This window comes from Staurois parvus, unplaced genomic scaffold (assembly GCF_062004578.1).
Source record: "Staurois parvus isolate SC_StPar_1 unplaced genomic scaffold, SC_StPar_1.0 ptg000293l, whole genome shotgun sequence".
Lineage (NCBI taxonomy): Eukaryota > Metazoa > Chordata > Amphibia > Anura > Ranidae > Staurois > Staurois parvus.
This window is the reverse complement of record NW_028318089.1, coordinates 2,778,189-2,803,110: the sequence shown is the minus strand read 5'-3', so window position 1 is coordinate 2,803,110 and position 24,922 is coordinate 2,778,189. Positions and strand designations below refer to the sequence as shown.

Below are 24,922 nucleotides of genomic sequence, written 5' to 3'. Positions count from 1 at the left end.
TTTTAAAGCCGATGGTTGACTCTCTTCTAACAGCAATCCGAGCAGCAAACTAGCTGCTGGATTGCTTGTACAAGCAGCAGGAGGGAACGTCTGCCACCTTCCGCGGCTTTACATGGATCTCCCATCCCACCAGCCGACGCTTCCGCCGGCTGATCATAAGAGTCAAAGACTGAATCGGCTTTGTTCAGCTCTATGATATAGTAACCTCGAAAAGATGACCTTACATGACTTCCAGTTTACATGGATGTAAACGGTACCATTTTTAAAAATGAAAAGCATTTGATCAAACTGATCCTGGTGTGACTGAATGCTTTTAAGGGAAGAGGATGGATCTGGGGTCTTATTGACCCCAGATGTCTCCATAAAGAGGACCTGTCACATGGCTATTGCTGTCACAAGGGTTGTCTACATTCTCTGTGACAGCAATAAATGTGATAAAAGTTAAAAAAAGTTAAATTGACAGTGTAAAAATACATTTTAAAAAAGTAAAGTACCCCTGTCCCCCCTGTGCACACGCGCAAAGGAGAACGCAAGCAAACAGCCCACACATGTGAGGTCTCACCGTGAACATCAGATCATGGGTAGTGATTCTAGTGCCAGACCTCCTCTGTAAATGTAAAGTGGTAACCTATAAAATCTTTTAAAGTGTTGGCAATGGCGCTATTGCACAAGCATGCACAATTTTAAAGCATTATTGGTGTCTATTTACTCGGTGTAACATGATCTTTTATATTTGACCAAAAATTAGGATATGTTTTGTGGGGTTTTTTTGCATTCAATTTAGAGTTGCACCGATACCGAGTATTGGCACGAGTACCCTTACTTGTGCAAATGCTCCGATACCTGAAACTGATACATTTACAGTGCGATTTAAGCCCATACAAAATGAATGGGCTCAAGCCACACTGCAAAGAATCGCTTGCGATTTGAACAGGAATGCAGTGCGATTCTTGTCTGAAACACCTGTGATTTCCCCCACAGCTCCTGTGTGAACCCAGTATAGAAAGCCAGGGAAGCGCCATCTGAGTGCCGTCATGGGCAAAGAGTTTATTGAAAAAAATGCAGATTTGGATTTGACATGCAAGATATGTACTTTTAACATTTTAATGAGCTGTTAAAACCACATATCTTGCATCTCAAATCCAAATCTGCATGGTCATAGTGTCTACGTCCCGTGGGACCCTTTGATGATGGAAAACCACGGCCGCCTGTGGTGCTCACAGGGCTGGAGATGTAGGAAGTTCCAGGACCCCTGTAAGCCAGCTTGGAGCACATACGTGGGTAAAGTGGAGCACTACGTAGGGAACTGATGTCAGCTTGGGGGCAGACTGCCTAGACATCTCCTCCAGCCCTGTGAGCACCACAAGCAGCTGTGGTTTTCCATCATCAGCGAGTCCTGCAGGACAAGGGCACTAGGACCATGCAGATTTAAATTTCACAGGCGAGCTGTTATTAAATTTTTTAATAAACCGTTTGCCCATTACTACATTCAGATGGCGCTTCCCTGTCTTTCTATACTAAGTTAACCCAGAAGCAGTGGGGAAAACTGCATGTGATTCGGACATGAATCGCACCGCATTCCTGTTCAAATCGCATGTGAATCTTTGTAGTGCGATTTCAGCCCATTCATTCTGAACAGGCTCAAATCGCACTGCAAAGGTACCGGTGCAACTTAAACCGCTTTCCCACCGCCCTATGGCAGATATACTGCGAAAAGGCGGCAGGGGTGCGCAAAATCATGTGTATAACACACACACGTGTTTATATAGTATATACGTGATTTTACACTTCCAGGTAGGAGGCTTGCACAAGACGCGTGCCTCTATTCGCGGCCTCGGCTGTCAATCACCGGGTCCCAGCTGGTGATTACTCGCCAGCACCCGGTGATCGCAGAGCATTACCGACAGAGGGAGAGAACTGTATGTAAACAATACAGTTCTCACCCGTCAGCTTCTGCACACTGCTTTGTACGGCTCTGCATAGCAGAGCCTTACAAAGCAGTGTGCTTACAGTTGAAAGCACTAACACAGCGCACACTTAACCCTTTGATCGCCCCACATGTTAACTCCTTCCTGACCAGTGTCATTAGTACATTGTCAATACTTTTTATTAGCACTGATCACTGTATTGGTGTCACTGGGGATGTCAGTGACACCAATCAGTTCCCCCCCAGTGTCAGAATGGCCACCGCAGTCGCACAATAAGTCGCTGATCACCGCCATTACTAGTAAAAATAAAATCCCAGTATACATACCGCCATTTGTAAACGCTATAACGTAAACCAATTCATTTTGGGGATTTTTTTTTAGCAAAGACGTAGCAGAATACATTTTGGCCTAAATTTATGACAAAATTTGATTTTTTACATGACATGTTTAATAGCAAAAAGACAAAAATACTGTTTTTTTCTCAAAATTGGCGGTCTTTTTTTTTTTATATAGCGCAAAAAATAAAAAAACACAGGCGATCAAATACCACCGAAATAAAGCTCAATTTGTGGGGAAAAAAAGATGTAAATTTCATTTGGGTGCAGCGTTGCATGACCGCGCATTTGTCAGTTAAAGTAACACAGCGCCGTAATGCAAAAAATGGCCTAGTCAGGAAGGGGGGGGGGGGGGGGAAATCGGCTGGTGGGCAAGTGGTTCAAATTCAAAAAAGTGAACTTTTTTCCACCAAAAATGTGTTTGTAAAACCGCTGTGCAAATACAGCGCGACATAAAAAATTCTAACACCGGCCAATTTATTCTCTAGGGTCTCTGCCAAAAATATAATGTTTGAGGGTTCTAAGGAATTGTTTAGCAAACAATATTGATTCTTTCCATGTAAACAAAAAGCCAGAAAAGGCCTGCTCTTCAAGAGGGTACAAGTCATGAGGAGAACAGTGGGCGTGTCTGTGTCCAGGCTCGAGCAGTGATTGGCCGCCCAAGCATTGAGCGGGTTAAAGCGGTGCCTGCAGTTCTGCACGTAGCCCATGGCGCCCCACTGCGGACGATAGTAGAAGCAGCACCTCAGGGATGGTCAGCCTGAGCTCCGCGTCCTCTTCCCCCTCCTCCCGGCCGTACACATACTCCCGGAACACGACCCGAGGCTCCCTTTCTTCCCCCATCCGTAGGCATCACCAGAGGGAGCTCCTCCGCACGTGCGCCGCCATACTGTCGCGCACTAATGGCGCCATCGTCGGTACCCGGCAGCCATATTGGTAGAGGAAGCCGCACACCTTTATTTGAAGTCTTAATCGCCGTAGACAGTTCTGTGCACTCATTTGGTTATGAAGAAATATGCGGAGCGCCGATAGAACAGTGAAGGTGAATAGTATTAGGGTTTCCTAGTTTGGTGTGTGAGTCGACCTTTCCAACATGGCGGCGTGCTCAGGACAAGGCGTGCGGGAGGGCGCCACACTTCCTAATACTTGCGAGCCAACCGGAGACGGGGTATGCGAAGATGGGCGGAGCGTTGGGTGTCTGGTGAGCGGCTGGGAGATAGCTGGGTGCCCGGAGCGCGCCTGTCAGGGAATACTCGGGATGAACCACAAGAGTAAGAAAAGGATAAAGGAGGCCAAGCGGAGTGCCCGGCCCGAGCTGAAGGATTCGCAGGACTGGAGCCGCCATAATTACGTTGAGGTGTACAACCTGAGCACCAACGGTGTGCGGGTGAGTCAGAGCACCCACCTCTACTCATTATAATGGGAGGCGGCACTGTATGAGCAGCTAGTACTGCTGGACTCCCCCTATATTAGGTCCACATTGGATGGTTCCAGTACACACAGGGTACCAGTCACATAGTACTGGGGGTACACATGGCACTCACGGGGGGGGGGGACAGCATCCTCCCATCCCAGGCCACTCCTGACATTTCTCTCACACATGACAAAATAAGCCTTTTTTTTTTTTTTTGGTGCTAGATAATTAGAACCCCAAAGATTTTATATATATTTTTTGAAGTAGAGGCCCTAGAGAATAAAATAGCGGTCGCTGAAATTTTTTATGTCCCATTATATTTGCGCACCAATTTTTCAAACGCAGTTTTTTTTTAAAAAAAATACACTTTAATGAATTTAAAAAAAAAGCAAAACACAATATATAACTCCAATGTTTTCATGATAGATGATGTTACGCTGAGTAAATAGATATCCAGCATGTCATGCTTGAAAATTGCACACGCTCATGGAATGGCACCAAACTACGATACTTAAAAATCTGTATGGGTGACGCTTTAAATTTATTTTTATTTTTTTTTATTTATAAAAAAATCATGTTTATTCCTATCACAATCAATGTAAACATCCCTTGTGATATAGATAAGCAGTGATGAATCCTCTTTATGGAGAGATCTGGGGTTAATAAGACTCTACATCTCTCCTCTACAATGTAAAATGTTGGAGGAAAAAAAAAAAAAGCTCTAGTGCTTTGAGAAAAAAAAAATGGCATTGTTTACTGTTGTCCAGAAGTGACACGATGACGTCGCTCTGGTCCCTCATGGGCATAGAGATGAGTGGAGGTCATCTTTCCTTCACTCATCTGCCCAGTCGCTGCAATTGTTGGGTGTGTTGTCGGGCTCACCGATCACCCAGGTAAGCCCAAGAACCATCAGAAAGTGGTGGGAAGGGGAGGGACGTCCCTTCCCTTAATAGAAAGGTAATCGCTGGCTGAAAAAAAAATGCCGGGGTTATGGCACTTTACTGCAGCCATAACCCCGGTATCCACTTCCCAACCGTGGGGATATATGTACAGTATCTCCCAGAAGTGAGTCCACCCCTCACATTTTTGTTAATATTTGATTCTCTCTTTTCATGTGACAACACTGAAGAAATGACACTTTGCTACAATGTGACGTAGTCAGTGTACAACTTGTATAACAGTGTAAATTTGCTGTCCCCTCAAAATAACTCAACACACAGCTATTAATGTCTAAACTGCTGGCAAAACAAGTGAATACACCCCTAAGTGACAATGTCCACATTGGGCTCAAAGGGGTTTATTTACTAAAGCTGGAGAGTGCAAAATCAGACTCACTTCTGCATAGAAACCAAGCAGCTTCCAGGTTTCATTGCCAAAGCTTCATTGAACAAGCTGAGGTTAGAAGCTGATTGGTTTCTATGCAGAAGGGAGTCTGATTTTGGACTCTCCAGCTTTAGTAAATAAACCCCAAAGTGTCAATATTTTGTGTGGCCACCATTATTTTCCAGCACTGCCTTAACCCTCTTGGACATGGAGTTCACCAGAACTTCACAGGTTGCCACTGGAGTCCTCTTCCACTCCTCTATGACGTCATCACGGAGCTGGTGGATGTTAGAGACCTTGTGCTTCTCCACCTTCTGCTTGAGGATGCCTCACAGAAGTGAAAATGTCCAAATTGGGCCCAATTAGCCATTTTCCTTCCCCGTGTCATGTGACTCGTTAAGGCAGTGCTGGAAAATGAGCATGGAAGGACAGGGGTGTTTTAATTTTTTTTTTTAATTCTGTTTATTTTATTAAAAATTTTCACACTGTTTCTTATTTTTATCAACTTTTTTGCAACATCACAACACCCCTTGTGATAGCATGAGCAGTGACAGGTCCTCTTTATGAAGAGATCTGGGGTCTATTAGACCCCTGACTCAGATTGCACTGCACCCGCATGGAATAGGATCACTTGTGAGAACTAATTTAGGCAATTGCACTGTGTTTTGCAACTTATTATAGGGTGTCGATGATTTAATCTTGACACCCTAAGCAGATCGCATGAACATGGTGCAATTTCCTGGCATTGCGGGAAACGAACAGGATTTGCTGCGTTTTCAGCACCACATATATGTGAATCGGGGGTCACTGGGTGGGTGGACATGATGGGGTCTCAGAGAGACTAGTTCCCTATCAGGTCTGCTCCACTTTTAGGTGACAGTGCGTAGCAGTGGGTGGATGAGAAAGCTGCTATTGGACTGAATGGTGCTTTGGATCTGCCCATTGCCTGTGCTAACAATCAACAGTGGAACAGATCTGATGGGGAACTAGTCTCTCTGTTCCCATCAGGCTCTACCCCCTCTTACTATAAAAATCCTCGGGCACACACCTATCAGTGTATTGGGTGCAATGGCAGGGGAGGGAGAGTACTAGGGAAGTAGTGTGCGGTGTGGAAACCCCTTCCCCAGAGCAGACACGGGCAGATTCATGTACTTGTCTGTGAACTCATATTAAAGTGCTATTAAACCCTCAACCGTAAAATCAATCAGTATATGCTGTAAAGCATGCTTGTTATACTTGCTGTGGAACCTAATGGGTTAATCCTCTGCATTGTGTAAACAGGCTGTTTGATCCTGACTTCTCTGAACCTCCCCTTCTTCCAGTGACCCCCTCTTATCTCCTGATAAGACATATCGTGTGGAGTAACTGCACATGCTCAGTTTAGTGTGTATTGCTAGAGATTTTTTTTTTTGGGCAGGGTGCATGTAATCAGCACTGTCCAGGCAGAGGTCAGGGGTTTTGCATCATCCTAGAGCAAAATGAAAACTCCTACAAGCTTTAACATATGCTGGACACTAAGTCACAAGACTGCTGTAACTGCTGATGAGAAAAGGTATTTAGCAGTTTGTTTACTAAAATAATTGCATTTCCATGTGCTGTGTACTTTGGGAGACCAGATATAGTGAATGCAGGGTCCTGGGTTTAGTAATACTTTAAATTCCAAAGGCTGCGGGTTGGGCACCAGGGACTGGATTATTGGGGGGGGGGGGGGTTGTGCTCTCTCCAGTGGGGGAGTGCGTCGGTCATTACCTCCCAGATGGATTACGTGGACCAGCCCAGCTCCTTCCTCTGTTGGGGGGGGGTTCCAGCGCCTTTTCTCCCCTTTCTTGCTCAGGGGAGCGATGACCGGCCAGACAGTCCTGTCACATCAAGAAAATAGTAGTTAGCGAGCGCCTGGTTAAACAAAAGCAGCTAGCATTCAGGATGACCCTCTGTATCCTCAAAACAGCTTGATAAATAATGTAGCGCTGGAAATTCAAGAAGTGACTCATAAAACGTGAGCGCAAAGTGGCGCTAAAGTGATCACAATACAAATAAGGTGTACCGTCAAATACTGACGTGATGAATTGTGACTTTTATAACCATTGTGACATTAGTGTATAATTACTGAAAATATGACAATAAAATCAATGAACATGGATAAGCATAAAGCAGTCCAATTTTTCCGTGAAATCTGTGCACGTGACTTCCGTGATAAGGATCTGTAGTGTGATTGCACTCCCCAGAAGAACAACATTATTGCGCATGTGTATAATTTATCCTCAGTGGTCATTTGGGTTCAGGTAAGGAATGGGAATCATCTGGCACGCTAACAGCATACAAGGCATACCTCCAGACCTCACTCACAGGACCCTCTCTGTACTCAGGAACAGCTCCTCAATACTTCTCCACCACAGGATAAAATAGCCAAAAAGAGGATGTTTCCACCTTAAATGGCTCGTAAACACAAGCCACAAAATGAAAAAGTGCTGATAGTGTAGTATTTTATTGGTATAATAAAAGGAAGAATTAAAAAAACAGCTGTCAGTACAACTTACAGGGACAAAGGTGACCGCCGGCCTTCCATGCAGCCTCAGCGGCGTGACGTCAATGCGGCAAGGCTCGTGCCGCATCCTTCTCCCTCAGGGAGTGGGACTCCTGGGGTTCTGGCCCATGAGAAGCCTTCAGGTGGCTTCCGGAGATCCTGGTGGATCCGGCCGCGGGAGACGCCATGCTGGTGGGCGAGACTTCTGGCGAGGGATTGGTGGCACTGGTTATGGCCACTGGAACGCAAGGAGAGGGGGAAGGTCGGCAGGTGCTTCCGGGTCACCAACACTGGAGATCAGCGGGAACTTTAAAGGACCACAGGTCTAAGCAAGTTGCGCTCTCTGCAGGATGTAGGAAACGGACTGTCCAGCATCAGTGGTGGAAGCAGGCGCATCATCCACCAACCTAACCCAGGTAAGGGCGGTACAGTGGTGCCCTCTATCCTTACAGTGGGGTTCTTTTGGTGTTTTCACTTTGGTGTGTTGCATTCCCTGGTACGGAAGCTTGCTCCTGTGGCACAGAGGTAACTCCGCTCTGCTTCACGGCTTGGGGGGATGACTTAGGGGTTTTTGTGGGCTAAGTCTCCCCCTCTCCTCTCTCACTCACCCTCTCTTGCACCTTGGCAGCGGGTTTGGAAGGTGGGCTAAGGAGGATCCGGCTGGACGGGAGGAAGATGTAGTTTTTCTGTTGCCCTGCTCCTTTTCTATGTTTCAGGCCAAGGTCAACACAAAAGGGGTCACGCCAATTAAAAGGAAGTGTCCATCTTGTAGGAATCCCCTGAGAGATTCATGGCTGAAACTGCTCTGTAAAGCATGTGTGGCGGATTTAGTAAAAGAATCATTTTCGCAGCTATGCAGTGACATGTTTGCAGCTGTCAAAAAGGAATTGTGGGAGACCCAGAGATCGGTCCAATCTTTGCTGGATAAACTGCCGATGCTTCACCTTCCTTTGCAACATAGCACCTCGTCCAGACCTCATCCATCCTTTTTAGGCCAGAAGGATATCAGCGACTCAGATGAAGAGAGAGAGCCTCTTTCCATCCCTCACAGATTCGAAGGAAGAGGACAATGAGGAGCAGGTTTCAAGCTCGTCCAGATTCAAACTTTCATTGGAGGAGGACGACGACCTGCTCAAAGCAATATATACGACACAGGAGATCCAGGTGGAAAATGTCCAGCTGTCAGTCCACGATAAAATGTGTACCAAGGCCTGGGACAAGCCAAACAGAGTCTTCCCGGTCCATCAGGTTTTATCAGACTCTGTAAAGACAGAATGGAAGGATCCAGAAAGGGGCCTCTTTTTTTTTTTTTTCTCCAAATCCTTAAGGAGAAGGTTTCCCTTCAAGGAAGAAGAGTCCCTGGTGTGGAATAAGAAACCGAGGTTGGGTGTGGCCTCCTCGCAGGTTTCAAGACACACGGACTTGGCGTTTGAGGATATGGGCATTCTGAAGGATGCAATGGATAAGAGGGCAGAATTGCTCCTTAAAGCGTGGGACTCTTCCCTGACCAACCTCAAGCCAGCTATGGCCTCCACGGTGGTGGCCAGAAATTTTGGAGTGCTGGTAAGAACAGGTGAGGGATCATGTCGAGGCAGGGACCTCCAGGAAGGGAGCTTTTAGAGTTGTTCCCGATCCTTCTAAAAACCATGAAGTATATGGCAGACACATCGGCTGAATCTATCAGAATGACGGCCACGTCTTCAGCGTTGGTCAACTCGGCTAGGGGGGCTATTTGGCTCAAGACCTGGTTGGGAGACTCCGCTTCCAAAGTGAAGTTATGGGGAATCCCCCCTTTCTGGGAACCTGCTCTTCGGCCCGGATCTGAAGTCAGTGCTGGATAGAACAGCGGATAAGAAAAAGGCTTTCCCATCCAAAAGTAAGAAGCAACCTGTCAGAATTTTTGTCCTTTTTTCACAAACCCAAAGAAATAAGGAACAGACCCAGAAAAGAAGTTGGAGTTTCCAAAGAAACGGGTAAAGGAGGGGGTACTCTTCAGACCCCCAGAGCGGCCGTCCAAGAGCCAATGACATCTCTCTTCGGTGGGAGGGAGGCTTCAGGCCTTCTCCTCACTGTGGGAAGAAGCAACATCAAGTGCCTTCGTCAGGAATATGGTGTCCCAGGGGTACGGCCTAGAGTTCTCCTGGACGCTACCAACCAGATTTTGTGTGACCAGTCTCCCAATGTGTCAGGAGATGGCCTCAGCAATGACGTCCCTTTTTGAAGAACTGATGCAGCAGGAGGTCATCATTCAGGTATCAGGGGAACAAGAAGGCCGGGGATTCTACTCACACATTTTCCTAGTCCAAAAGTCTTCAGGGAAGTTCTGTCAAATCTTGAATCTAAAGCTACTGAACAGATCCATTTGGTGCAAGCACTTCCGCATGGATACAATTTTTTCAGTAAGGAAGCTGCTATCCCCGGGTTGCTTTGTGGCAACTATTGATCTGCAGGACACTTATCTTCATATTCCGATTGCACTTCTCAGAAGTTCCTCCAACTGGCAGATCAATCTGGGATCGCATTCTGGCACCTGCTGTTCAGAGCACTACCCTTCGGCCTGTCATCTTCTCCAAGGGTGTTCACCAAGGTCGTGGCGGAAGCACTAGAACCTCTGAGGTTGAGGGGTTTTGGTGGTGCCATATTTAGATGATCTATTCCATGTTTGCAGAAACCAGGATGCAGCTGCTGTTTGATTTCAGATGACTCAGACACATCTGAGAAACTTGGAATGGCTGTTAAATCTTGAAAGGTCTGACCTGATTCCAGCCCAGAGAATAAGGTACCTGGGTTATCATAGATTCCGTTCAACAGCGGATATTCCTTCCGGAAGAGAAAATAAAAAGGATTCAGTCGGCCTTGAAGCAGGTGCAGTGCAACCTGTTGGTGTCGGTCAGAATGGCCATGTGAGTCCCGGGACTGCTTACCGCCGGCATCCCAGTGGGCCAGATTCCATTCCTGCCCCCTTCAGGGGGACATCCTGCGAATGTGGACATATCCGGATCCGCTGGACATGCTTATATGGATCGCTCCAAAGGTACAGAGGGTGCTTTTTGTGGTGAGATCCATCCAATTTAGAGAGGGGCCTACCATGGTAATTTCCGAAGGCCAAACGCTTAACAGACGCAAGTGCATGGGGGTTGGGAGCCCACTTCAGAGATCAGTCGGCACAGGGCCCGTGGTCCAAAGCGGAGGCCAGGAAGTCCTTTAACTGGTGGGAATTGAAGGCCACCCAGCTGGGTCTTCTTTCCTTTCATCAGTTGGCGAAAGGGCAGCACATTCAGGTCCTATTAGACAATACAACAGCGGTAGCTTACATATCAAGGCTGGGGGGGGCACAAGGAGCAGGGGTCTCTTGGATTTGGCTCTAGAGATCCTGTCTTGGGCAGAAAAGAATTTGGCCTCCCTCTCAGCCATTTACTTAAAAGGCTTGCAGATTTCCTGAGCAAAGTAGTAGAATCCGAGTAGGGATTGAAGGGAGTGTTCCAGCTGATCACGGAAGCTTGGAGTGTTTCTCAGGTCAACCTATCTGCAAGCCACCTAAACACAAAGGCACTGGTGTTTTTCTCCCTTCACAGGGAAGACCAGGCTCTAGGCCTGGATGCGTTAGCTCATCCCTGGAATTACCCTTTGTCCTACGTGGTCCCCCCCCTTTTCAACTCGTTCCTCTAGTACTTAGAAATTTCAAGCAGGAAACAACAAGCTTAATTCTGATAGCACCCTACTGGCCAAAAAGGCTTTGGCTCTTGACGCTTTGGAACCTATCCTCCAGACCCCCCTGGAAACTTCCAGTCAGGATCTGCTAGTCCAGGGGCCAGTGCTGCATCCAGAAGTTGAGTGATTCAACCTAACAGCGTGGTTTTTGAAGAACTCCTAAGAAGAAAGGGGTTATCGGAGAAGCTTATCACCACCTTGCTGTCAAGCAGGAAAGAAGTGACTAGAACGATTATCTGAAAGTATGGAGAAGGTATAATTCCTGGTGTTCAGAGAAGGGTTTCCAGGTGAACAGAATCGTCGGTCCTGGAATTTCTCCATGAAGGAATGGAGATGGAACTAGCTGCAAGCACCCTTAAATCTCAAGTAGCTTTATCTGCTTTCCTGGAGAAGAGGTTATCCCAGGAGGCGCTAATTATTAGATTTATTTTTTTAAAGCTTTGGCCGGACCAGGCCAGTTTCAGTTTTTCCGAAATGGGATCTGTCTTTAGTTTTACAGGGCCTCGCAAAGAAACTGAGCTCCTAGAGGAGGCGTCCGTGCAAAATGTAGTTCTAAAAAACATTTTTCTAATTTGCCATTATATCAGCTTGAAGGATTAGTGAGATCCAAGCACTGTCAATTTCTGAACATTTTTTAGTTGTTTTTCTGTGCCAGGTGGTCCTTAGAACAGATCCGAGCTTTCGCCCGAAGATCTCCTCAGCCTTTCATCATACACAGGAAATAGTACTGCCTACCTTCTGTACAACTCCAGCTAATCCGGGTGAAGAGGCGTTCTATACGCTAGACGTGAGAAGATGTCTGAGATTTTTGGAAGTGTCAAAAGGGTTTAGAAAGTCTAATTCCTTATTTACACTCTTTATGGAAACCGAAAGGGAGAGAGAAGCCTCCAAAAGTACTCTGGGCAGATGGCTCAGACAGGCCATCAAAGAATCGTACGGGGCACTAGACAAATTGCCTCCGGAGGGGGTCTCTGCACACTCTACAAGATCAGTGGCGGCCTCTTGGGCTGAAAAGGCTGGTGCATCTCCGGAACAGATTTGCAAAGTGACTACGTGGTTCAGTTTCTCCACATTTATACGCCATTATAGAGTGGATTTGTTGGACGCGACAGACCAGTCTTTTGGCAGGAAGGTCCTGCAAGCGGTGGTCCCACCCTAGGGGTAAGTTACTCGGTTATCTTCTCCTGGTGCTGTCCTGAAGGGCGAGGAGACAAATCTTTTAGATAGACTTACCGATGATGGTATTTCTAGGAGCCCTTCAGGACAGAAGCCTCTAACCCTCCCTTTTTTATTATGTCTGTAATTCTGTAGTTGGCATGGTATGTTTTTTTTTTTTTCATTTCTGTTTTCCAGCATGTCAGAGGTTACTCAGCTATAACTGAGGGAGGCGGTCTTTTAAGCTGTGGTGTTTTGTGGGTGGAGCTGCGCTCTCTCCAGGTGCTGTCCTGAAGGGCTCCTAGAAATACAGTCACCGTTAGTCGAAGGATTGTTTAATTTTTTTTTAAACTCAAAAAAAGCTTCAAAAACTCCTCAGTGTGATGGTGCCCACTGTGCTATCGAAGTCCCATTATAAGTCACTGATCAACGCCATTAGTAGTATATAAAATAAACAAAATTTGAGTATATATCCCATAGTTTGTGGTTGCTATAACAATTCATGCAAACCAATCAATGTAAATTTTGTTTGGGGAATTTTTTTTTTTTTCTATTATCAAAGACATGTACATTTTGGTCCAATTTTATGAAGAAACTTAATTTTTTTTAATTTTTATTGGATATGTTTTATGGCAGAAAATAGAATTCCCCCCCCCCCCCCAAATTTTCAGTCTTTTTTTAATTTCTATCGTAAAAATAATTGAAAACCCAGTAATGCTCAAATACTACCAAAAGAGAGCTCTATTTTGTGTGAAAAAATATGATTTCATTTGGGTACGGTATTGCATGCCTGCGCAATTACGAGTTAAAGTAGTACAGTGCTAAATGGCACAAAAAAGGCCTGGTCATGAGGAGGGTAAAACCTTCTGTTATTTTTGTTGCTGCCTTTGTTTGGGGGAAAAATCCCCTCACTTCCAGTTTTGTCTGATGTCTGAAATGAAGGTTGTGGGGAGAAACCTCTGATACACAGGTAACAATACAAAATTGGCAGAGGTTCTAACCTTTTCCCACCACATCCATGGAAATATTTTGGCTGGCTTTAAATAACCTGGGATTCGAAGAGTTAGTGCAGAAGGGAATAGGACTTTGTGGTGTTCTCAAGACGTATTGCTTACTGATCAGAGCTGTTATTATTAGAAATACGTGGTACAACATTTCATATCATCAGGGAATTCTTTGTTTAATCTGCTGGTCATGAGTATAATTGACCCCCTCAGGCAATTCAGCTTTTGGGGCCGATCATCCGCTTTGGTGCACAAATGATAAATGCTGATAATTGGGGGAAAAAATGAGTGTATGACTTTCCTGTGATCTCTTGGTAAATATCCAACACAATGAGACTGTTCTCATGGGCAACTCTGCTGCTAGCAATTTGTTGAAAATTGCCTGCTTAGGATCCCTAAGAAGCTGCATAGTTTGTTCCTATAGAATCACCCGTGTAGCTGAGGCAGCAAGATTTCTCGCTCAGTGTTTAGGCCATCAAGAGAAACATTTTGCTGTGCATAGCTAAAGTGGGAGAAATTCCATAGGGACACAAAGGCAGCCTTTTTAGGGCTTGTTTACACTGGAGGCAGCCCTTGTTGCTCTTCTGAAAAGTGTCCGGGGGGGTCCTGGGACAGTTAAACCACCTATTTTTATATCCGAGATATTGTAGGCCATGTAATTTCTTTACACTGTACATAGTACAATCCCAGCAGTTATATTGTGTCTTTGGACTAAATAATGAATTGGATATTGCTGGGGGCTTCCAGATGGGAAAACCATTACACTTATGAGGGGTAATATCATCTAGTGGCTAGCCAGCAATCATTTTATAGATCTGACAGCTCTAAACTGATTGAACTGTGAAACTGGGTTGCAATCTGCTGTTGCCTTTGCTGTTCCTCCTAACCACTTGCCCCCCTGAGGATTTACCCCCCCCCCCTTCCTGACCAGGCCATTTTTTGCATTACGCCTCTGCGTTACTTTAACTGACCGTTGGGCTGTCATGCAACGCTGCACCCAAATTAAATTTACGTCCTTTTTTCCCACAAATAGTCTTTTCTTTTGGTGGTATTTGTTCGCCTGTGCGTTTTTTTTTTTTTTTTTTTTGTTTTTTTTTTTGTGCTATAAACAAAGACCAACGATTTCGAGAAAAAACTATATTTTTTGACTTTTTGCTATTAAACAAGTCCAATTAAAAAAAAAAATTTTAAATCAAATTTCGTCAGAAATTTAGGTCAAAATGTATTCTGCTACATGTCTGCTAAAAAAAAAAAAAAAATCACAATGTGTATATTAATCAGTTTACATGAAAGCTATAGAGTTTACAAGTGGCAGTATATATACTGGATTTTTTTTTTTTCTTGTAATGGCTGCGATTCGCGGCAAGACTGTGGCGGGCATTCTGACACTGGGGGGAACTGACTTAGTGTCACTGACATCCCCTAGTGACACAAATAGTGTTCCGTGCTAATAAAAAGCACTGACACTGTACTAATGACACTGGGCAGGAAGAGGATAACGTGGGACGATCAAAGGGTTAACTGTGTGCTCTTTCACAGTATGCTGTATGTACTTTCCACTGTAAGCACATTGCTTTGTATGGCTCTGCTATGCAGAGCCATACAAAGCTGTGTGCAGTAGCTGACAGGAGAGAGATCTGTGTTTTTGTTTATACACTGGTCTCTACCCCATCTGAGATGGTCGCCGATCACTGGGTGCTGGCGAGTAATCACCGGGCGAGATTCGGTGATTGACAGTCAAGGCTGCGGACGGCAGCACGGGTACGGTGAGCGTGGCTCTCGCACGCCCCCTACCCGGAAATGCAAACTCACGTGTGTATATATACATGATTTTGTGCACCCGTGCCGCCCTGTAGCAGTATTTCTGCTATAGGGTGGTGCAGAAGTTGTTCGAGGTCCATATGACTGTTGTGTAGAAGAATACTATTTTGATTTTAGTTATACTTTAAAGGGGAACTATATTCGCCTTGAATCCAGTGATGTGCCATCCCCGGAACTCCCCCCTGGCTGCTGACATCTTCGTGTGACTGGATTCCAGGTCACGGTTGCCTGATGCTGTCATTGGTTAGGCCACAATGATGTCATTCCCTGCGCATGCACAGGAATCCCACTAGCTTCGGCATTGCCGAATTTGTGCAGTGAGCTGTGCTTGCGTAGCTCACTGTACAGGGGCAGACAGGCAGGTAAGTAGCTGTAATGCCGAGGAGACAAGGCATGTCTGTTCTGTGTTTTACATTCCTGGCTGTTTGCCCATTTTAATTTTCTAGCCTAAAGTTACTCTGGTTTGAACACATTGGGAATTGGATAGAATCCTTATGGAGTTTTTACCATGACGTGTGACCCTATTAGAGGATTTTCTCTTTCTTCCTTGTAAAGAATAGGAAGTTATTGGTTTTCTGTCCAATGAGTAGGGAAAAGATTATAGAGGAACACTTATTTTTCTCGGTACAGTCAGTTTCCTGGTGACAACCGCTCCTCTAATTTCTTTCTTAGCTGTCATAGGGACAGGAAGTGTGGGGAAATGTCACCAGCAGGGTCATAGAGAGCAATAAAAACTTGTCCTATCCAAAAAAATGTAATTGGTGCAAAATGCTTTCTGTGCCAGTCCATTTTCACATGGTTGAGGTGGGTTTGACATTGCTAATCCACCAGTCCACTGAAAGACAGAGCTCCACTAGACTCGCAGGGGTGGATAACCTGTGGCTCTCCAGCTGTTGTGGAACTACATTTCCCATGAGGGATTGCAAAGATGGGAAGTTACTGACTTGCAGAGGCATGATGGAACTTGTAGTCCTGCAGCAGCTGGAGAAGCGCAAGTTGGCCACCCCTGCAGAGGATTGGGCCCAGTGTCTTCTCCACTCTTCATCCAATACAGAAGTCTGTATATTACCAGTTCAGCCATATCAGTTCACCCTAAAATCCAGGGAATCTCCCTGGATAACCCGTCGACCTGCATGTCATACAAATTACCCTGGATTTAGTTTTTAGTGTCCTTCTTTTGTAATGTATGGACACTGCACAGTAGCACTTCTCTTGCTCTGTATTCTGAATGTGATTCTCTGTATCTGTTCTTCTGAATGTATAGATGCTGCTCATTTCTGTATGCTGGGTGTAGTTCTCAGTATGGCCTCTTTCGCATGAGTGGGCAGATGGTAAAAATAGGCACTAGTGGTGCACCGAAATGAAGATTCTGGACCGAAAGCCAAAAATCCAGAATGCACTTGGCCGAAAACCAAAATAAAGTTTTTGGGTTTTTTTTTTTGTGTTTTTTATTTGTTTTCTTTTGTTTTTGTTTTTTTAAATCTTTGCACACCACAGACATGGACTACCTTTGCTGGTAGTGCAGTGATATGATAAGATTAACAACTGGAGTGAGAGTGAAATCCTGAAGAAAAAAAAAACTAATCCATTTTAAAGAAAAAGGGGGGAAAATGACTAAATTAAAACAAACTTTTCTATTCACTCATAAATTGCCCACCTTCAGCACTCACTTTGTTAGTCCTATTAACTGATTGGGAAAGGTGGGCGACGGTCAGAGCGGCATCATGCAAGAATAGCTGGGCTTTTGAGGGCGAACAATAGAGCAGAGTTATGGCTGCGGAGAGAGAGCGGTGTCCACGGAGGCTATATATTACTGCACTGGCTGTAATACGCATGAGGTAAGCTAATCTTTTCGGCCATTATCTGCACACTTTTTTTTTTTTTTTTTTTAATCAGAAAAACACCAATAACCTTAATTTTTAAACAAAATGTTTAGCTGCTGCTATATTGGTGCATCGCTAATAGGCAGTTGAGCAACTAACCCCCCTGCAGTGCTTTCCACTGCAAGGATTTTAATGCATCCTGTTGAGCTGACAGGTGGCACAGCCTGTCAGAATCGCCCATTCAAGTCAGTAGGGCTGTTCTTTAACCGTGTGTGAAATGCTTGGCTTGTGGCATGTTGGTTGCATCAACGATTACCATTCGGCAAAAAGAGGCATGCAGGAGGTGAAAGCTGGCCTGGACATGGCTGCTTAGGCCCCTCTGAAAGATGCGGATCGCTTTTCACAGAATGCTAAAGTCACGCTTTGGCTATCTGTTCTTCTGCTATATGTATGGGTGCTCCGCAGTGACACTTGTTCTGGGTGCAGTTCTCAATATCTGTTCTTATTATGGATGTATGAATACAGCCTAGTGCTCTTTCTCCTGTCTTGTATGCTGGGTGTAGTCCTCCGTATCTATTCATATTACATGTGTGTGGATGCTGCTCTTTAGCACTGCACAACATCTTATGTCTGCTTTTATTGTTTGCATTCACAAGACCCTATTTTACTGTGCGTGTTGTAAGAACATACTTGCTCATTGCCTCAGTGCTTCCACAGGTCTAGCAAAGGCAATATCTGAATATGGTAAGGGTTTTTGTACGGTCTAGCTCAGATTCTGTGTTTTTAACATGCACAGTCAGTGGAGTGGTGTAGTGGTTAGTACGTCTGCCTGGCAGCACTGGGGTCATTGGTTTGAATCCCAACCATGACATTACCATGCATGTTCTCCTTATGCTTGCATGGGTTTCATCCAGGTACTCCAGTTTTCCTCCCACTCTGAAGATTGTGGTAGGTTAATTGGCTCCTCTCTATATTGGCCCTAGTATGTGTATGTTTTGAATGTGAGTTAGGGACCTTAGACTGTAAGCTTCTTGACAGGGAAAATGTATATGTAAAACACTGTGTAAATTGTCAGTGCTATACAAATGCTACATTATTATTATTATTATTATTATTATTATTATACAGGATTTATATAGTGCCGACACTACAGAAGCCGGGAAGACAGCGCGCCGCTGGATAGAGGAACAGGTAAGGTCAAAGAACAACTCCGTGGAAGTGAGAGCGGGTACCTGTCAAATTTAGGTGCCCGCTCCCCCACCTCCCCAAAGGTCAGCAGTCATCTCCATAAGGTCCCGCTGCAGAGCTGAGCGGCCGGCCCGGTATTCTGACGCGGCGGTGGAAATACCGGACCGGCCGCTCCATATTCGCTCCATAAGATGCACTAACATTTTCCCCCCTTTTTGGGGGGGAAAAAAGTGCGTCTTATGGAGCGAAAAATACGGTAATTGAATTCTGGGCAGAAATTAAAATATAAGCAAAAATGAATGGTTACATATACAAGAATAATAAAAAATAAATGAAATAACTGTGTGGGGCAGCTCTGGAGTTGAGTATTGTAGCAAAAGCTGCTTTATTATTTTTACTATTGCTGGGCTGTTCATTTTATTTAACTTGGTCTGCTTTAAACTGGTTCTAAAGGCTGAAGGATTTTTTCCTTAATGCATTCTCTGCATTAAAGTGTTACTAAAACCAGAACAGTAACAATCTATGCAGTAAAGCATGCTTGTTATACTCATTTATAACGGGAGCAAGCCCGTATGTGTGCCTCCATAGCAAGCAGCTCGACTTGGGGGGGGGGGGGGGGGGGGATGGTTGGGAGATGGAGGGCAAGTTGGAGCAGCCAGCAGCATCAGCGGAGGAACCAAGAAGTGGAGGATAGGGGCTACTCTGTGAAGAGCCATTGCACAGAGCAAGTAAGCATGGCATGTTTGTTATTTTAAAAAATATGGCTTTACAATTGCTTACAGACTCCCTTTTCCCCCCCCCACTACAGGATAATGTAGAGCGTGCGGATGCTTCCCAGCTCAGCCTTGAAGAATTTATTGAACGCTTTGAGAAACCTTACAAGCCAGTAGTCCTCACCAATGCTCAGCTTGGTTGGCCAGCACAGGAGAAATGGACGCTGGAAAGGCTGAAGCGAAAGTATCGCAATCAGAAGTTCAAGTGTGGAGAGGATAATGATGGATATTCTGTGAAGATGAAAATGAAATATTACATTGAGTACATGGAGGGGACCCGGGATGACAGCCCACTGTACATCTTTGACAGCAGTTATGGAGAACATCCCAAGAGAAAAAAATTACTGGATGACTATGAAGTGCCAAAATATTTTACGGATGACCTCTTCCAGTACGCAGGCGAGAAACGCAGACCGCCATACAGGTACATTGAGATTAGGTTTTGTTTATCTTCTAAATGGTGCAAGGAGTTATAAGTTACAAAACCCATTGATGTTGCTGCAAGTTATAAAAATGAAATTCACCAGAAAAGTAATTTGTAACATATGTAGGGCCAGCTCTGGGTTCCACCCTCCTCCGAGGGCCACCCAATATATAGGAGTTGTTAATATATATATCGGCACAGCTCGAGAGGAGAGCCGGTAATCGGCTTTCCGTGGAGGGGACATGTACACTGATCATCGGGGCACTGATGATCAGTGTGCCCTGATGATCAGTGTAGCCCCAGCAGTGCCTTGTGTCAGTGCTCATCAGTGCCACATATCAGTGCCTGCCAGTGCACATCAATGCCACATATCACTGCCCATCTGAGCTACCTTTCAGTGCAACCTATCAGTGCTGCCAATCAGTGCCAGTCAGTGCTGCCTATCAGTGTGCATCAGTGCTGCCTATCAGTGCCCGTCAGTGATGCCTGTCAATGCCCATTCAGTGCCACCTACCAGTGCCTCCTCATCAGTGCCCATCAGTGCAGCCTCATTAGCGCACATCAGCGAAGGAGAAAAATCACTTATTTACAAAATTTTATAACAAAAACTAAGAAAAAACATTTTTTTTTCTAAATGTTCTGTGGTTTTTGGTTTGTTTAAGAAAAAATAAAAAACCCAGAGGTGATTAAATACCACCAAAAGAAAGCTCTATCTGTCACAAAAAAATTATAAAAATTTCATATGGGTACAATGTTGTATGACCATGCAATTTTCATTCAAAGTGCGACAGCGCTGAAAGCTGGAAATTGGCCTGGGCAGGAAGGGGGTATAAGTGCCCTGTAGGCTTGTGGTTAAAGACTGGTCATGTGACACTCTTGTGGAAGATCCTCAATGCAGAGTGGTGCTGATGTTGGCACATATCTGAATACTTACACAAGTGCAGGATGCTGTGGTGATGTCCTGTATACTTAGTGTTTCCTTTGGGTTAAAATTATATCCAATGTGCATTCCACCTGGAAGACATCTTGCGGAAAAAAGAACGGGACAGCGCCAGAGAGGTGAAAATTGCAGCTAGAGCTGCACTTTCTTTTCTGAAAATTCAAACCAACTTTGTAAGCCTGCTAATAAATCCTAAGGCCCAATTTTCACTTTACCAATTCGCTTGTGTTTTGGAAAGAATCTAAACCAGATGCAGCAAGGTATAAGGGTCTGTACTTCTGTTCAATGCCACTGTTTTCTGTAGGCTGTAGAGGTTTCTCTCCAGCTATCAGAAAATGTATATTTAATGGTCCTCGATGGCCCAACATGCAGAATACTTACAAGCCAAAGCAGAGATGGGAAAGCGAAACTCCAACCAAAAGTAAAAAATTAAACTACCAATTTAACCACTTTCCAATGCGTGGGATGATGCTACAGGTACAGGCATCATTCTGATATCTTTCTTTTCAGCCAGCGATTCCCTCTTTTGTAAAAGTCGTCCTAGTGTCTGATTAGCTGCTGAATTGATTTTACAGGCAGTGGGAGGTAGGGAGTTTGCACCAGGGGCGGACTGACCATTTGGAAACTCGGGCACTGCCCAGGGTCAGTAGGGGGCCCCATGAGATGCCCCTGGTACCTTTTTTTCATAGGCTTTTTTTGAGTTTGGTCAAGGATACAGGGGCCCCATGATCCCCTATTGCCCAGGGACCCCATGAGTTGTCAGTCCGCCCCTGGTTTGCACCCACATATGTAAACTGTTTTGGCACCACACGTGAGGTATTGCCTCAAACATTATAGCGAGAGTAAGAAGTCTAGTGCTAGAACTCCTCTGTAACTCTAAACTGCTAACCTGTAAAAAAAAATTATTAAAGCACCACCTATGGATATTAAGTACCGTAGTTTGGTGCCATTCCACGAGTGTGGTAATGGCTAGTGTGGAAATTAAAATTTTAAAGCGTGACTTGTTGGGTATCTCCTTACTTGGTGGAACATCATCTGGATTATATATTGTGTATGTATAACAAAAAATGCAACACTCACCATTTTATTCTCTAGGGCCTCTGCTTAAAAAAAAAAAAAAAGTGTATGTGTGTGTATAATATATATATATATATATATATATATATATATATATATATATATATATATAGTGTGTGTGTATATACAGTGAAGGAAATAAGTATTTGATCCCCTGCTGATTTTGAATGTTTGCCACATGAACATGAAAATCAGTGCATAATTTGTTAGACATGCATTTCTTTTGATTTTTTTTGTTGCTATTCTGTCTCTCAGTGTTACAATACACCTACCATTCGATTTTTAGACTGATCATTTCTTTGTCAGTGGGCAAACATTCAATATCAGCAGGGGATCAAATACTTATTTCCTTCACTGTGTGTGTATTTAGGTATATTGCTAAAAGTATTGCAGTGATGCCTGCGTTTTACACGCACATGAACTTTACTGGCATCCCAGTCTTAATCCGTAGGGTTCAATATTGAGTTGGCCCGCCCTTTACAGCTATAACCGCTTCAACGCTTCTGGGAAGGCTGTCCACAAGGTTTAGGAGTGTGTCTATTGGGATGTTTGACCATTCTTCCAGAAGCGCATTTGTGAGGTTCCACAAAGTTGGGAGTATGAAATTGAAATTGTCCAAAATGTCTTGGTATGCTGACGCTTTAAGATTTCCCCAAGCCCAACACCTGAAAAACAATCCCACAACATACTGTTCTTCTAGCAACTGCCAAATCAACACGTCCATTGAATTGCCAGACAGAGAAACATGATTGGTCACTCCAGAGAACACGTCTCCACTGCTTTAGAGTCCAGTGGCGGCATGCTTTACACCACTGCATCCGCCGCTTTGCATTGCACTTGGTGATGTAAGGGTTAAATGCAGCTGCTCTGCCATGGAAACCCATTCTATGAAGCTCTCTACGCACTGTTGTGCTAATCTGAAGGCCAAAGTTTGGAGGGCTTTTGCTATTGACTCTGCAGACTGTTGGCAACTTCTGTGCGTTTCAGCATGCGCTGACCCCGCTCTGTCATTTTACATGGCCTACCACTTTGTAGCTGAGTTGTTGTTTCCAGTTGCTTCCACTTTGTTACAATACCACTAACAATTGACCGTGGAATATTTAGAGGCCAGGAAATGTCATGGATGGACTTATTGCATAGGTGGCAACCTATCACGGTACCATGTTTTGAAGTCACTGAGCTCCTGAGAGCGACCCATTTATTCACAAATGTTTGTAGAAGCAGTCTGCATGTCTAGGTGCTTGATTTTATACACTTGCGGCCATGGAGGTGATTGTAAGAACACCTGAATCCAGGGGTGTCACAGTACTTTTGTAGGAGAGAAATGTCGGCATTTGCTTGGTGTAGGCAAGTGGTTAAATTAAAAAAAATAGCTTTTGCTGCAATTATCTTTCACTAGATGTCCTCACTCTTCCAGCTTGAATTATGACTAGTGTCATTCATCCCACTTCCTTTAAATCTAGGCCAGTGGTGGTGAACCTATGGCACACGTGCTGCAGTGGGTACACAGAGCCCTCTCTGTTAGCACGCTAGCCAAGTTGTCCCAGCAGCTGAACATCAGATGGCGCCAGGCGATGACGTCACGAGCCATGACTCGTCCGAGCTTTCACATGGCTGGTCAGTGTGCTGCCAGAGAAAATATATATTTGCTTGGACTGGCTGTGATTTTAGCAGAAGCCTCCACAAGGTAGGAAATGCACTCAGATGCCCAAAAGCTGGTGGGCAGTGAAACATTGCCTCCTCTGCACTGGTGGTCAGTGGAACCTTTGCCTCCTCTGCGCTGGTGGTCAGTGGAACCTTTGCCCCCTCTGCCCTGGTGGTCAGTGGAACCTTTGCCCCCTCTGCCCTGGTGGTCAGTGGAACCTTTGCCTCCTCTGCGCTGGTGGTCAGTGGAACCTTTGCCCCCTCTGCCCTGGTGGTCAGTGGAACCTTTGCCCCCCTGCCCTGGTGGTCAGTGGAACCTTTGCCCCCTCTGCCCTGGTGGTCAGTGGAACCTTTGCCCCCTCTGCCCTGGTGGTCAGTGGAACCTTTGCCCCCTCTGCCCTGGTGGTCAGTGGAACCTTTGCCCCCTCTGCCCTGGTGGTCAGTGGAACCTTTGCCCCCTCTGCCCTGGTGGTCAGTGGAACCTTTGCCCCCTCTGCCCTGGTGGTCAGTGGAACCTTTGCCCCCTCTGCCCTGGTGGTCAGTGGAACCTTTGCCCCCTCTGCCCTGGTGGTCAGTGGAACCTTTGCCCCCTCTGCCCTGGTGGTCAGTGGAACCTTTGCCCCCTCTGCCCTGGTGGTCAGTGGAACCTTTGCCCCCTCTGCCCTGGTGGTCAGTGGAACCTTTGCCCCCTCTGCCCTGGTGGTCAGTGGAACCTTTGCCCCCTCTGCGCTGGTGGTCAGTGGAACCTTTGCCCCCTCTGTCCTGGTGGTCAGTGGAACCTTTGCCCCCTCTGCCCTGGTGGTCAGTGGAACCTTTGCCCCCTCTGCGCTGGTGGTCAGTGGAACCTTTGCCCCCTCTGTCCTGGTGGTCAGTGGAACCTTTGCCCCCTCTGCCCTGGTGGTCAGTGGAAATGTTAAAAAGCTCAGTTTTATTGTGTTTTTTTTCTTTTAAGACAAAAGATTGTAATGTATGAGTTGTTTTTCTAAACTAAAACCGCAGTATTCAGGTTTAATTGCATGTATTCCAGTGGCCCTAGTTCACACCAGTGCACTTAGTTCCAGTCAGTTTCCTGTGCAGGAAAAAAGTAGAACGTGCTGCATTTTTTTCTGCACAGAACTATACTGGAACATGGCAAACTGCATCAAACCTAGAACAGAAGGGAGTGTGGTGTGAACTGTAAACAAAAATGCTTCCATAACACATCTGGAGTGTGTTTGCTTTTGCGGTGTGAACTGGCCCTTAGGCTAAAAATGATCAGAATGAAAGTTGTACTGTCACTTATAAAGGTCCAAAACATCCTAGCAGCAAAATCCAATATGACCATTTCTATGTACCCAAAACTTTTGGGCTCAGCTCATGTTTCATACTGCTATGTCTTAGTGATATGAATTAAAGAAATAATGAAAATTGTATGCTGTCAATGAAAAGCAACTGGATTCAACAGTTTGTGAAGGAATTTAAACAGTGAATAAGTGGAGCAGATTAGTTTCTATAAGCTATTGGTTTTTTTTAAAATACTTTTTAAAAAAGACCCAGTGCCACTTAGGAGAGAGGATGACTCTTGGTACATTATTGTACATAACAAATGTGATATTCTGATCTGCCTCCTGGGTTATAGAACCATGTGTTTTGAGATGTCAAATAAATAGACATCTATTTCAGGCCAAAACCGATTAAATAAGGCTGTTATTATTTAATAGCTCCTAATTTCAGTATCTACCTCTGGTGTAGGCTAACCATTATCAGCAAGAAATATTTTGCAAACTTCAGGTTATAAGGGGTTTGCTGCACACTGGATAGTTCCACACGTCTCTACACTGCAGTGCAATGTACCAGAT

At 45.1% G+C, this 24,922-nt stretch overlaps 2 protein-coding genes across 5 annotated transcripts in view; one reads left to right on the top strand and one right to left on the bottom strand.

Moving 5' to 3' along the window:
* Positions 1-3,321, bottom strand: part of METTL23 (methyltransferase 23, arginine) — a 28,803-nt gene extending 25,482 nt beyond the window's left edge. Inside the window, exon 1 of one of the 3 annotated variants that reach the window (XM_089682666.1) lies at positions 3,008-3,321. In XM_089682666.1, coding sequence (XP_089538792.1) covers positions 3,008-3,106 — 99 coding nt within the window. In that variant the 5' untranslated portion in view covers positions 3,107-3,321. The remainder of the gene's footprint in view (positions 1-3,007) is intronic. The other 2 variants (XM_089682668.1, XM_089682667.1) reach the window with 2 other exon arrangements.
* Positions 2,992-24,922, top strand: part of JMJD6 (jumonji domain containing 6, arginine demethylase and lysine hydroxylase) — a 41,121-nt gene continuing 19,190 nt past the window's right edge. Inside the window, exons 1-2 of one of the 2 annotated variants that reach the window (XM_089682665.1) lie at positions 2,992-3,650; positions 19,035-19,423. In XM_089682665.1, coding sequence (XP_089538791.1) covers positions 3,357-3,650; positions 19,035-19,423 — 683 coding nt within the window. In that variant the 5' untranslated portion in view covers positions 2,992-3,356. The remainder of the gene's footprint in view (positions 3,651-19,034; positions 19,424-24,922) is intronic. The other variant, XM_089682664.1, reaches the window with a different exon arrangement.